The 15,000-nt window shown below is 34.2% G+C and overlaps 1 protein-coding gene across 1 annotated transcript in view; it reads left to right on the forward strand.

Annotated features, from left to right (window-relative positions):
- LOC135202094 (dynein axonemal heavy chain 5-like) overlaps window positions 1-15,000 on the forward strand; it is a 99,120-nt gene that overhangs the window by 82,770 nt on the left and 1,350 nt on the right. Inside the window, 6 exon segments of the mRNA XM_064231346.1 lie at window positions 348-368; window positions 6,784-6,997; window positions 7,749-7,906; window positions 9,612-9,730; window positions 9,733-9,795; window positions 10,280-10,486. Coding sequence (XP_064087416.1) covers window positions 348-368; window positions 6,784-6,997; window positions 7,749-7,906; window positions 9,612-9,730; window positions 9,733-9,795; window positions 10,280-10,486 — 782 coding nt within the window.

Here is a 15,000-nt window from a genome sequence, read left to right on the forward strand (position 1 = left end):
TCCAAATAGTAACTGTACGACATCAAAACTCATGATCATCGCCGTCATTCATTAGACATTTTAACTGACGTTTGTGTAAAGGTAGTTGATGTTAAACCTTAACCATGTCTAATTTAACATTTTACTTATGTATGTTCGAAAAAAATATGACCAAATACCTACATTAATACTAATAACAATTTTTTAATTATATTATTTGTTAAAAATGTGCCCAAAACTAATTGCTTTCTAATGACTGCTAAACATAAAAAACCATTTTCTTTTTTTTTCCTTTTTGTCTCTGGCTTCTATGCCTTCTGCGGCCGGATGACATCCGCTCACAATTATCTTCCATCAACTCGACAAAGGCTTGCTGCCGATGGAAACGGGTAAGCGGAGGATTCATAGGCACAAAGGAAACAAGAAAATAAATGTGGTCCTCCTATCTCTCTCTCTCTCTCTCTCTCTCTCTCTCTCTCCCCAAGTGAAAAATAGCTTCTACCACTACCACTGTCATCATGCAGTTCAGTATCTCAAATGTTATTCTCTCTCTCTCTCTCTCTCTCTCTCTCTCTCTCTCTCTCTCTCTCTAAATGAAATGAAAAGTAACTTATCCGATTATCAGTTATAAAATTCAGTCTCTCTCTCTCTCTCTCTCTCTCTCTCTAGATGAAAAGTTACTTATCCGAGTATCAGTTATAAAATTCTCTCTCTCTCTCTCTCTCTCTCTCTCTCTCTATCTCTCTCTCTGATGTACATCTCACAAATGCCCTTTCAGGGTAAATCTGTTTTCCTGCTGCCATCACTGGCTCACTTAATTTTCCTCTAAAAGTCTATTTCAAGTACTTGCCAACATTTTTCTTAACCTTTTCCACCGTATGCCCCATAGAATTATCGTCTCAATCTTTAACAAAGCCCCATTCTTGTTTCAGTTTAGTTTTTTTATATATCTATACCAACGTCATTTTCTTTTTCACTGTGTCCCAGTTACTATTCTCAATACACATTACTTTTCTCTTTCTAAATTTAGTTTTCTTCACAAAATTCAAATGTCCTTTCTAAACACATCACATTTCTCTCACATCAGTGGATGTTCCCTCACTCTTATGGGTGTTTTCTTCACCACACATCCGAATTCTTTCATTCATTTTTGCATTGGCCCCACATTCAAGTTCCTATTATCATACCATTTTTTTTTTCTGCCTTCCACAATTCCAAATATCTTTTCTACTTTACATTTCTTTTATGGATTTGATGTTCAGCGAATTTCCCTTCTTAATGTGCATCATTCCCTCACTAATTTTATTATCCAAATTATCATTTTAAACATAAACCAGTAACCTTAACAGATTATCCTTAACACAAATCACGTTTCACTCATGTTTGTAAACAAATGTTTATGTCTTCAACACCTCACACGTTTCACCAATTTCTGTATTTAGCTGCATATCCTGAAAACACTTCGCGAACGTTTCCACTTCACCTAACATCACTTAACATCGTATAGAATGCATGTAACCCCAGGGGAATACCTCGGCATGATGTTTTCTTATCATTATTATTATTATTATTATTATTATTCTCGTAGTGTCGTTCCCGATGGGGGAAAACCTCTCGTCCACGGCTCTTGTAACTGTTTTACACTCAGTACAAAACTACTTTTATTATCACACAAGCTGTATCACCTCCCAACCGATTTTGTAAGTAGTATTGTCTTCTACTTTTTCATAGCCAGGATTTTTTTTAATCACTAGAGCAACTGATCAATGCCTTTTCAGCGATCCGCGGAAGGGCTAACGGATCTTCTGTGTTGCTTTGTCTTTTGCATATTGCCGAATTCTAAGATTGTTGTTGTGAACTTATATCCAGCTTGTTAGCGTAACATCTGAAAATATGTTATTTCTTGTCAAGAAGAGAACCTCGATCATACTGAAAACTTATTGGATTAAAAGTAATCACAAATCTAATTTCATTTGATGCACCATCTTTGATAAGTAAAACTACAACTTGACTAAGGCTAAGTGAAGCAAATCCAAGAGAATAATCCATATATAAAAATGAGAAGTTAAATCACTGTAATCGCTCTGAATCTAAGGAAATTATCCATAGTTAAAAGACCTGTAAATAAAAAAATGATTGCAGGATTATCCGAACCCGAGCTTATAGTAAAGATACTGTAGTCGTTGTTGTGTTTCCAAAACTTCACTTGCAGGTAACAAGCAATGCTTAGACGTGGCTGCATGTCTGAATCATTTTCGCCCACCAGGTGCAAGCACACACACACACACATTGCAAGCAAGCAAGGAGGTGTTTGGGAACAAAACGCACGATATTATTTCTCTTTCTCTTTCTCCATTTTGAGATGTTTCCGGGACCATGTGACTGTTTAACCATCTATGTTTTGGACACAAGGCAGGAAAAGTTCTTGTTTAGACTTTGGCGTTTTATTTCACAAGACAACTTGAGCGTTACCTAACCATTTTTGTCTGTTATCATTTCGATTTTAAGGGGTTATGTCATACCTACCAACAAAGTACTTTGACCTTTATCTGATCATTTTTGTATTATGGTCTGGGTTACAATAGTTGACAATTTTGGAGCAGGAAAAATTTTGTTTGTAGGAAAGCTCCCTGGGTTTACCCTGATCATGAACACAGATATTATGTACAGGAATGACAAAAAGAAACTTACCCCTCAAAAATATTTCACAAACTTTTCGTAACCTGGAAGAAAGGTGTAATTCTATTCTCAGATGCTGAGAATTAACTTGGATTTCAAAGAGTACTTCTCCCACAAACAAGCATCAGAAAAGCGGCTCGAGTATTCAGTTAGAGAGCAACTTTACCCAGTAGTAATTATTACAATTTCACAACATTCCCATTTACATGTTGCCAACTTGCCTTTATCTCTTCCTCCAAATCCCTTTTACTCTGAAACCAACACTAATCTGCTTCTACAGAACTCTTAATATTTTTCTGAAAACATCTAACAACCCCCAAAAGAATGTCATTCCTGAAAGAAATATACTACTCTTCATAAAGTATTTCTTGGTACAGTGTTGAAGAACGACACACATTACAAGAGCAGCAGAGCCCTAAGAATGAATGTTCCCGCATGAATGTTACCCACAAATGAATGTTACTCACAAACATTCTCTAAATTTTCAGATGTCATTGGTCAAATGAGGAGCAATAAGAATAAGCCAGGTTGTAACCAGTCCTATTTACTTTTAAAGTTGATTTTTTAAAAGCTTTTTTGATAACCTTTATTTTCCCGCTTCCAAGCCTCCATCCATAAATAATGATCTTAATTAAAATATTATCTTATAAAAAATAATGATTAGTTTGATAGAAAACTGTAGATAAAAAGTAAAAGGAAAAGACTACAACTGAAATATAACATTTATCAGTTTGTACCTATGTATAATATTCTTCATCTTAAAAGTCTTAAGATCAACAAAGGTGACATGAAGGATTTAGCCTCTGATACCGAATATGCTTGACCTTTGACCCGGCGCTATTTTGAATCTTCCACCCAGGTCCTTCTCCTAATAAAGGGACTTTATCCTTAGCTAATGTGTTTTTACCTCTTCCATCTGCTGTCAGCCTTCCGTCTTCGTGTTTATCATTTAATTTATACGACATGGAAGTTTAGATTATATGTACATATATATACACATATAATTGGATATATATATATATATATATATATATATATATATATATATATATATTTATATTTACATATATACATATACATATGTATTACATATATATATATTATATATATATAATATATATATATATATATATATATATATAATATTCCAATGTAGTAAGAAGGAACACTTGCTTGAGATAGCTTTAAATCTACGGTGGAGGGTGAGTGAAACTGGGACAATAAAACAAGTACTTTCGTAGTTTATCTCTGCATTTTTAAGTTCACACCTGAGAATGTAGAAGTAAACTACGAAAGTACTTGTTCAAGTTCCAGTGTCACTCGCCTTCAACAATGGATTTAAGGATATATATATATATATATATATATAATATATATATATATATATATATATATATATATATATATATATATATATATATTCACTCAAAGTGGTGATATGGGCATTTTTAACTTTTGTCCGAAGTTTTCTTACTTTATACAGTGAGAAACTTGAACCAATGTTATTACATATTATAATTCACTGGTGACTTATATGTTTTTTTTTTTTTCAGTTCTGTCCCACTGAATTGTTAATGTTTCTGTATTTTGTATAATTTTTGGAGGACAGAATTAATGCTTCCCTACTGGATATATATATATATATATATATATATATATATATATATATATATATATATATATATATACATATATATATATATATTACTATATATATATACATATATATTTATATTTATATTTGTATATGTATATATAACCGAATCACGAAAACCTGTGACGTGATAAATATATAAATAAAGGCAAAAGCCACGATGGAAGGTAAAACGAAGGAGTGCTGCGAGGCCTTTCGACTCATTGTCCTTTGCTTAGCAGTACTCTTTCGTTTCACTTTCCTTCGTGGCTTTTGCCTTTATGTATATAATATATATATATATATATATATATATATATATATATATATGTATATATATATACACTTTTTAAATTAACATACTGCTTAGGTTAATTTATATATATATATATATATATATATATATATATATATATATATATATATATATATATATAATGCGCGCATTAAATCATCATGCAGCATAGGTTAATTGTATTATGTTTCAGGTTCAGAAGAGTGTGAATTGTTATGTATAAGGCCGTACGTAAAGTTTCCTGACCACATCAAGAGGTGTCATTTTAGACCTTTTTAAGAATCATCTTTTATTCAATTCTTGCACCTTGAAAGCGGCGGACCTCATCTATCTCCGCTTCCCCGTTAGGGGATAGTGCTGTCATTGCACCTCACACGGTGCACTGTAGGCATTACTTAATGTTCTTTACGGCGTCCCTTCATCCCCCAGCTGCAACCCCTTTCATTCCCTTTACTCTACCTCCATTCACATTCTCTTTCTTCATTCTTACTTTCCACCTTCTCCTAGCAGTTGTTTCATGGGGCAACTGCGAGTTCTTACTCCAGTTACGCCTTTCAAACCTTTTTACTCTGTTTCCCTGCAGCGCTGAATAACCTCGTAGGTCCCAGAGCTTTAAGCTCCTTTGGTCTAAAGTTTGTATTCCATTGCCTCCCAAAAGAAAAGAAAACAAACCTGGAAAGTTCATGTGAGTGTTCAGAAATGGATACGATTGATTATTGACTCGAATATTCTGCCAAAAGACGGTTTATTAAGTGTTTTTTTCTTATGCCACGTCATCATTGTCACTAATTACATCTCAATGATTAATATATTCATGTCATGTCATCATTATCATATTATCATCCTTGGCAGTCATTAGGGCTTCGGCACATCAAAGCTCCAGTAGTACCGTGGCAAATTGATAGGAGAGAGAGAGAGAGAGAGAGAGTTACATGATGCCTAGTTTGAGGGATGTCTTTAGCACCTGGATGGTCACCCGTCAGGATGCTAACCAGAGCTGATGTCGTTGCACTGTTCATATTAGTGTAATAAGCATAAGAGTAGCATGGAAATGATATATATAATTGTAACTTATAATAATTGATATTACTTTCAGAGCCGTTGTCATCACTCATCATTTTGCTTACGTTGTCAAAGGAATAACTCGTCATTTTTTTACGGTGTCAGTTAGTAACCGCTAATGAATATAGTGGCAGTGCTAAGGTACCTTTTCAACTTTCGATGTAACCACGAGTGTCGTCACTGATTTATAGCCATGCGCTATGGTGCCATAAACCTCAATATCTCCGTAAGGGGTTAGTGCCGTCAGCGCACCTCAAGTGCGGTGCACTGTAGGCATTACTTAGGGTTCTTTTTAGCGTCTCTGGGCTTTAGCTGCAACTCCTTTCATTCCTTTCACTGTACCTCCGTTCATTTCATCTTTTTCCCATCTTACTTTCCAAACCCTCTTCTAACAATTGTTTCATTATGCAACTGCGAGGTTTTCTTCCTGGTACACCTTTCAAACCTTTTACTCTCAATTTTCCTTTCAGCGCTGAATGATTTCAGAGAACCCAGCGCTTGGCCTTCGGCCTCAATTGCATATTCAATTCTGTGCTATCATCCTCGCTGTCGATGTTGTCAGTATGACAATGCGTTAAGTATGGCATTACAAATGCTATAGACAATATCACCACTTAAATTCAAAGTTTCTGATTTTCGAAAATCAACAACCATATGAATTTTAACTTTGTAAATTTCTTTCATCCATATCATTATGTTCCTCTGCCTTAAAACCCTGGTTGCTGTTGAGAAACGTCTTCGTTGCAAACATGCAATGATTTATTTAAAGCATTATTTAATTATTTCGCTTGCCTGATGTGCTTAGTAATTTGTAGGCAATATTCACCGCTTGCATGAAAATCATAAAGTTCTTGCATGAAGGTCTGGCTTAGATGACTTTAAAAATTAAAAAAAACCTTAGGAACAAGTTGATGTTAGTTTGCAATCTAATCCTTACACCAAACAAAAGTGCTTAAAAAGTTCTCTTTAGTAATCAATTAAAATTTAAAGAAGTAATCGAGATTAATCCATTAGCTTGCAAATAACCCGTCATTAAACTGAAACCCTCGTAGAGTAGATTAAGTGAATGGAAATGACCCCTTCTTTTTTTTTTCATTAACCCTCCGCATTTTCTTAACTGATGTCACTTGATTAGGCCTACGAGACATCCTGAAGTCTTGGCATGAGATGTGCGTCGAGATTTCACACAAGACCTACGACTACCTCGACTACCGGGACCCCCACTTCGACAACGACCTCCAGGTGTTCGCCGCCAGCGTTCGAGAGCTACTTCGGAGGATTCACATGATGGTCGAGAAGGAGCACGAGGAGATTTGGGAGACGCCCATGGCATACAAGATGCTTGCCAGGTATGATGGAGCTTTTAATTGCTTTGTTTTTTATAAGATAGGGAGATGCGTATGGCTGTTCTAGTCGTGAAAAGCCACCAGAATAAAAAAAAATATGACTGGTTAGAAGGTTCAAGAAACGGTGCATTTCTTATAAGAGATATTGATGTGGATGGCTGTTTTGTTCGTGAGGATACTCCACTTTAAACCTGAAGGGTTGTAAGGTTCAGGAAACGGTGTATTTCTATAAAAGATTGAGATGTACTACATGACTGTATTCAAGTCTTGAAAATCCGTCAATTTCAGACTGAATGTTGAAAGGTTCAAGAAACGATGATTATTGAAAAAAAAAACACAAACTTGGGATGAAATATATTTAAGAAATCCATATGCAGCCTCGGAACGTCAAGCTTCATCTTAAGTGTGGAGACTACAACCAAAACCTAGCTGGGTTTTAGTGTCCACACTGATGAGGGAACATGACGCCCCAAACTGTACTATGTGGAGTTCTCGAAAACATTTGTTCTCCAATTTTTTCAAAGTTCCATTTTGATCTTTTATCATTAATCTAGGATTATGTTACGTTTCTGAGGCGCTGGGAGACTGTTTCGAAGCTTCAGTGATTTGTATATACTTTCTTAGTTTTATGGATGCGTTCTTATATTTACATAAATTTTCAAACGAATAATTACTACCTATTTCTCGTAGTAAAGGTAGTTTTCATTAACAACCCTAATATTGCAAATAATCTTTTTCCTTGACCAAACCAAAGGTTTGAGAAGATTGCAGAGGTTGTGCCACAGCTGGACGTGGACGGAAAGTACAAAAGGATTTTGGGACGGTATCACCAGGAATTAGAGAAAGTCTCCAAAATCTACAACAGGCAGTGTGAGTCTCCGCCACAGCTTCGTGGTCTCCCACCTGTAGCAGGTAAATCAGTCGTCTACGCCGTAGAGGAGTAGTGCCCTCAGTGCACCTCATGAGGTGTACTGTAGGACTTACCTAAGGTTCTTTGTAGCGTTCCTACGGCCCCTGGCTCTAACCACTTTCATTTCTTTTTGCCATACCTCCATTCATATTTTCTTTCTTCCATCTTACTGCCCACCCTCCTAACGATTGTTTCATAGTGCCACTGCGCGGTTTTCCTCCTGTTACACCAAACGATCATATAAGAACAATAGAATGGGCCCAGAATCCGATAAGCGAAGCCAGCCTGTGGGCCCTACCAGCCAGCCAAGCCACCAGTCAGTCTCTAAGTCCTACGGCAGGTGCTGTGTCTAGTCCGTTGGTGTCTTACCCTGCCTTGTTGTCTTGTAGACTGCACTAGTGTACGAGGCTTTGCAATGCCTACGTCTTGTATTCCTCTTGGCTGCTTCAACAAGGCAAAGATCGAAGGCATTAGTATCTCAGGTATAATTGAAATATTAGCCAAACTAAACAAGCTATTTTTTCAAAAAATATAATTCAAAAGATTTAACTCTTTAGCTACAACTTTGTCACTCTGGTGATGTCTCTGCCTTACAAATAAAAAAAATTAAAAATTGCAGCACAGAGTAACTTTTTTAGATCACGATTTAAAACGCATATAAACATTTCCACTTTATTTGACTGTCAAAACTAATAAAGAAGCAGATATTAATGTTTTGAAGGATAGTGTTAGCGGTCATAACATGTTTTTCACTTATGTCTAGTTTCAAAATTTTACCATATTCCTAAGTTGGACACCTCACAGAATATTTGATAAACACGCATTAAAAATGTCTACCACTCAAAGCCCGGCTTGGCGTTTCTATCCTACACCAAGATGGTGGCGATGGCTAATTCTCCCGTAATGCTTGCTAAATGGTTACACCTTTAATACTTTTTACTCTCAGTTTTCCTCTCACCGCTGAATGACCTCATGGGTCCAAGCACTTGGTCTTTGGCCTAAATTATATATATATATAATATATATATATATATAAAATATATATATATAATATATAATTAGGCCATATATATATAACTATATATAGGATATATATATATATATATATATACCATAATATATATACCTATATCATATATATATATATACATATATATATATATATATATAACATATATATATAATTTATACATAATACATATATAGAAATATATATATATATATAGGTATATCATATATATATATATATATATATATATATATATATATATTATATATATATATATATATATAAAGTTGTCTAAAACAGGTATGAAAGATGTCTGAGTGGCATCAAGATACCGTAAATTGCTTAACTTTTCCGAGTAATGTTTATGGACGACTTATATCCTTAATACAATTTTATAAACTGTTTTGTCTTATTATCATGAGATGCCAGTCACTTGCTGAATATAATTCATTTTTTGTTTAATTATCGATTACTTTCTGAACATACAAGATGAGAAATATTTTTTTACTTCATTGGTTGTATTGTGTGATCTATCTTTGCTTATCAATAGTAATACAATATCGTTATAACATTTTTATAAACTTTTACCATAAGCGATGGCACCTTTTTCTTAAGTTGAAATGCCTCTTATCACTAAATATACTATTTATAATTACACACACACTCTCTCTATCTCTCTCTCTCTCACATATACACAGGTAAAATCCAGTGGGCCAGAAGCCTGTTCTTACATCTGGAAGAGCCAATGATGTTCTTCAAAGAACATCCTGTTCTCCTGAAAATCCCAGAGGGGAAGGAGGCCGTGAGGAAAAGTAACAACGAATTGGAAAACTCTTGTTTCAGTATGAACTGGCTTATTACGATGCCTGGAGAAAACAGAGCGTAAGGAACGTCGACTCTCTCTCTCTCTCTCTCATACACACACACACACACACACACACACATATATATACATATAATATATACATATATATATATATTATATATATATATATATATATATGTGTGCGTGTGTGTGTGTGTGTGTGTGTGTGTGTGTGAGGTGCGTGACGTGTGTAGTGGCGTACATAGCACAGCTGTATATAATCTATAGATAAATTGATTCACAAGCTATTACAGTTTTACCACGAAATTTATAAGATGATTTTGTACTATTTACTTCACATATCCAATTTGCCCATTTATAACAGCAGTCTTTGCCAGGTTACCTAAAAATGAATATAATTTTAGAATTGTGTTAATTTCTCTACTCTATTTACATTTATAAGCAATAAAACTCAAACGAACACTTTACAAAAATCCCTAACGCGCAAGCAGTGACTATCATACTTATCGAACATATGATGCTCCATCCTCCATTGAACAGATCAGTGACATCCAGAAGTCTCTGAGATGTACTCTGGTGGTCAGACGTCCGGACACAGAAGAGCTGTACGTGAACTGGGACACCCGAATCTCGACCTTATTGCACGAGGCCACAAAGATACAGCAGTTGGGATTCGAAGTGCCCTACATGACCCAGCTCCTCCTGAATAAGGCTCCTTTATTGCTGAAGAAGAGGGATATGGTGAAGGTAATAGGGAATAGTTACCTTGTCGAACTTGGTGTCAATACTGAATGTAGTACTTAGTTAATTATCAGTGAATATTACTTTGGATTTCCCAAAAAGATCAGTGAATTCATTTCTCTGTTACTGGAAATTATCATCATTATTCATCAGAAGAAAACCAAGCCCACAGGGGCCATTGATTTGAAAAAGCCTCAAAAGAATGTGGTGTTCATCCGAAAGAAGTAACAGAAGGAAAAGGAAAATACAGAAAGAAGAGATCAGTTATTAGGAAAATACAAATATGTACAAATAAATTTTAAAAATAAATTTGTAAGTAAATGATTAAAACACAAGGAAAATTGTATTTGGGTAGAAATGCATTGCATCTTCGCTTGAACACTGACGTTCCAATTGCACGACTTCCTCAGCGAGGTTTCACCAAATGAATTTGCGTCCTACTTCAGTTTTGTTGTACCTTTTGCCTCCTTTTTGTGTGTCCATGTTTTGTTAAAAATTCAAAATCAAATGTTTATTTATATCTAAATAGGTTTTTTGGTGTTTTCTCTGACACAAGTTCAACTGCTGTTCAGAAATTTGTTTTTTATGTTATGCTTTGCTGGTGTTACTGCGTTTGACCCCATACCACCTATTATCCATTATTATTATTATTTTTATTATTTATTTATTATTATTATTATTATTATTATAGCATGAGTTGCTAAAATGGTGAAGAAACCCACAGTAGGGCAAGCAAATTAGATGCAAATATAGCTATATATACCACACACACACACACACATATATTATATAGGATATACACATACATACATATATACTACTATATATATATATATATAATATATGATAAGATATACATACACATACACACACACACACGCACACACACACACCACACACACACACATATATATATATAATATATATATATATATATAATATATATATATATATATGCTTAAAAAATCACAGTAGATGCACGTGACTTCATAAATAAGACATCGTCAAGGAGCTACTAAAGTACAATTGGAGAGGATAGCCTCAGGTACAAACAAGATCAGGAATACCAGATGGTTAATTATCAAAAGGGTAAAAATTAAAAGGGATAATCCAGGATTATCGGATATCACACGGTCACAAACTTAAACAGATTCTGACCCTAACCGAAATTACAAAGTATCTTTACAGTCCAAAACATGTAAAACTGAATATATTAATTTGTTGCTTATATTTATCTACAACTTTTTTCATTATGAAAGCATCAAGTTTAAATAAACCAAGACTTAAATTTAGAACATTTCTATTATTTGACTTGATAAAACAAGATTCAATGATATTCCTTTTAACTGTGTCATTACATGGGACTAAGGCTCTTGCTTGACTCTTGAAATCCAGTTAATAGGATGGTCTAAATCTCTCATATGTACAAATAATGCATTCGATATTTGCCCAGTTCTCACAGAATAATTGATGTTGCTTAAGACGCTGTGAAAGAGATTTACCGGTCTGTCCGTAATAGATTTTATCACACTTTTTGCAAGGATTCATATATGCAGCCTGGAAGATCTTTAGGAGAATTTTTTATTACTAAACCCTTGACATTAATATTACTGAAAACAACATTTATGTTAAAAAGCTTTAAGATTCTAGGAATATCTAAAAACCTTTCATCATAAGGGAATTTTAGAATGTTATGCTTACTTAATTCAAGTTTGTCATTAGTTGAATAAAATGTTTTTCTTTCCAGCTCTTTTCCATGCCACATCTACAAAAGTCCTTGGGTATTTAAGTTTCAATGCAATATCATAAATAGTTTTTAATTTCAGCGTCAATAAACTGCGGGCTACAGACACGTAAAGCCCTTAGGAACATCCCAGAAAAAACAGAGAATTTAACATTTGATGGTGATTGGAGTAGTAATGAACAAAAGAGGCAATATTAGTTGATTTTCGAAAGACTGAAAAGGTGAAATTTCTATCATTTCTATGGACAGTTACATCAAGAAAATTCAAATTACAAATTTCTTTCTTCCTCTACAGTAAATTTTATTAGAAGGGACTAAAATTATTGAGATTATTAAGGAATTCCTGGAGGTTTTCGTGAACTGGCCAAATACAGAAGATATCATCCACGTATCTAAACCAAATAACTTTTTGGGGCAAAATTCTTGGTAAGAGTTTTGTCTCAAAAAATTCCATGTAAATATTGCTAAGGACAGGAGATAAGGGATTACCCATGGCCATGCCAAACTTTTGTACAAAAAATTCCCCCATTGAAACAAAATTTACTATCTTTGATACATAACCTTATGAGACTAATGAGATTTTGCTACACTTAAGGGAATGTCATGACGCTCTAATTCCTCTTCCAAATATTCAAGTAAGTCATCTACAGGCACTTTTGTAAATAAAGAGACAACATCAAAACTAACCATATTAAAATCATAATTCAAATTTAAACTATTCAATTTGTTTATAAAATCAACATTGTTTTTAACATTCGTGTTAGAAATATTTCCTACCAAAGGAGTAAGAATTTTTACAAGCCATTTAGATAAATTATACGAAACTGAGCCCACTGAACTAATGATTGGTCTGATAGGGTTATTGATTTTATGTGTCTTGACTAAACCATACATGTAAGGTAGGGAGGCGCATTGCGGTGTAAACTGTTTAATTAAATGGTCCAAGCCCTTCAAAATGGATTTAATTTGTTTATTGAAATGGGAGTTAACTGTCTGTGTAGGGTCAGACCTCAGTTTCGTATAAGTATCAGTGTCATTTAGCAATGTCATTATTTTACTTATATAGTCACTTTTATTCATAATTACCACTGCATTAGATTTATCTGCTTTTGTCACCTTCACTGTTTCGTCTTCTTTAATTTTCTTAAAAGCCTGGAGAAATCTCACGGGTACATTAGGAGGAGAAGGTTTACTCATAGCACCATACACAATACCTTTACAAATATTGATATCATCAGGGCATAGGTTTTGATTCAATTTTTTTTTTTTCTAAATAACAAAAGGATTTTTGAGATGTCGACACAGTCCAGGTTACCATTAAATACACCAAAGCTTAACCATATCCCAAAGCCGCTGTCGTAGCACTATCCACTGGTTTGTCAGATAAATTAATCATGAAGTCCACGTTGGCATGCTTAGTCCAGTCGCTTTCAGCAATAAGATTTTTCAGCTTGACTTGGAGCTTCCTTTCAAGACGGTTGCAGCACTTTCTCAATTTTCCGTAGCAATAATCCAGCATCCGATTCTTCCAATCGACAGGAACCGTCTGATTAAAGCTATACCGTCTGCTTCTAAGTGTACGGAACGCATCATCTACTTCCACTTTTGTGATGTCGATGTGTTTCTGAAGTATGATGCGTTGAAACTCGTCGAAAGGTCGCTCTGCTAGGAAATATTTCTAACACGAATGTTAAAAACAATGTTGATTTTATAAACAAATTGAATAGTTTAAATTTGAATTATGATTTTAATATGGTTAGTTTTGATGTTGTCTCTTTATTTACAAAAGTGCCTGTAGATGACTTACTTGAATATTTGGAAGAGGAATTAGAGCGTCATGACATTCCCTTAAGTGTAGAAAATCTCATTAGTCTCATAAGGTTATGTATCAAAGATAGTAAATTTTGTTTCAATGGGGAATTTTTTGTACAAAAGTTTGGCATGGCCATGGGTAATCCCTTATCTCCTGTCCTTAGCAATATTTACATGGAATTTTTTGAGACAAAACTCTTACCAAGAATTTTGCCCCAAAAAGTTATTTGGTTTAGATACGTGGATGATATCTTCTGTATTTGGCCAGTTCACGAAAACCTCCAGGAATTCCTTAATAATCTCAATAATTTAGTCCTTCTATAAAATTTACTGTAGAGGAAGAAAGAAATTGTAATTTGAATTTTCTTGATGTAACTGTCCATAGAAATGATAGAAATTTCACCTTTTCAGTCTTTCGAAAATCAACTAATATTGCCTCTTTTGTTCATTACTACTCCAATCACCATCAAAATGTTAAATTCTCTGTTTTTTCTGGGATGTTCCTAAGGGCTTTACGTGTCTGTAGCCCGCAGTTTATTGACGCTGAAATTAAAACTATTTATGATATTGCATTGAAACTTAAATACCCAAGGACTTTTGTAGAGTAGGCATGGAAAAGAGCTAGAAAAACATTTTATTCAACTAATGACAAACTTGAATTTAGTAAGCATAACATTCTAAAATTACCTTATGATAAAAGGTTTTTAGATATTCCTAGAATTTTAAAGCTTTTTAACATAAATGTTGTTTTCAGTAATATTAATGTCAAGAGTTTAGTAATCAAAAATTCTCCTAAAGATCTTCCAGGCTGCATATATGAAATTCCTTGCAAAAAGTGTGATAAAATCTATTACGGACAGACCGGTAAATCTCTTTCACAGCGTCTTAAGCAACATCAATATTCTGTGAGAACTGGGCAAAATATCGAATGCATTATTTGTACATATGAGAGATTTAGACCATC

This window comes from Macrobrachium nipponense, chromosome 30 (assembly GCF_015104395.2).
Source record: "Macrobrachium nipponense isolate FS-2020 chromosome 30, ASM1510439v2, whole genome shotgun sequence".
Classification (NCBI taxonomy): domain Eukaryota; kingdom Metazoa; phylum Arthropoda; class Malacostraca; order Decapoda; family Palaemonidae; genus Macrobrachium; species Macrobrachium nipponense.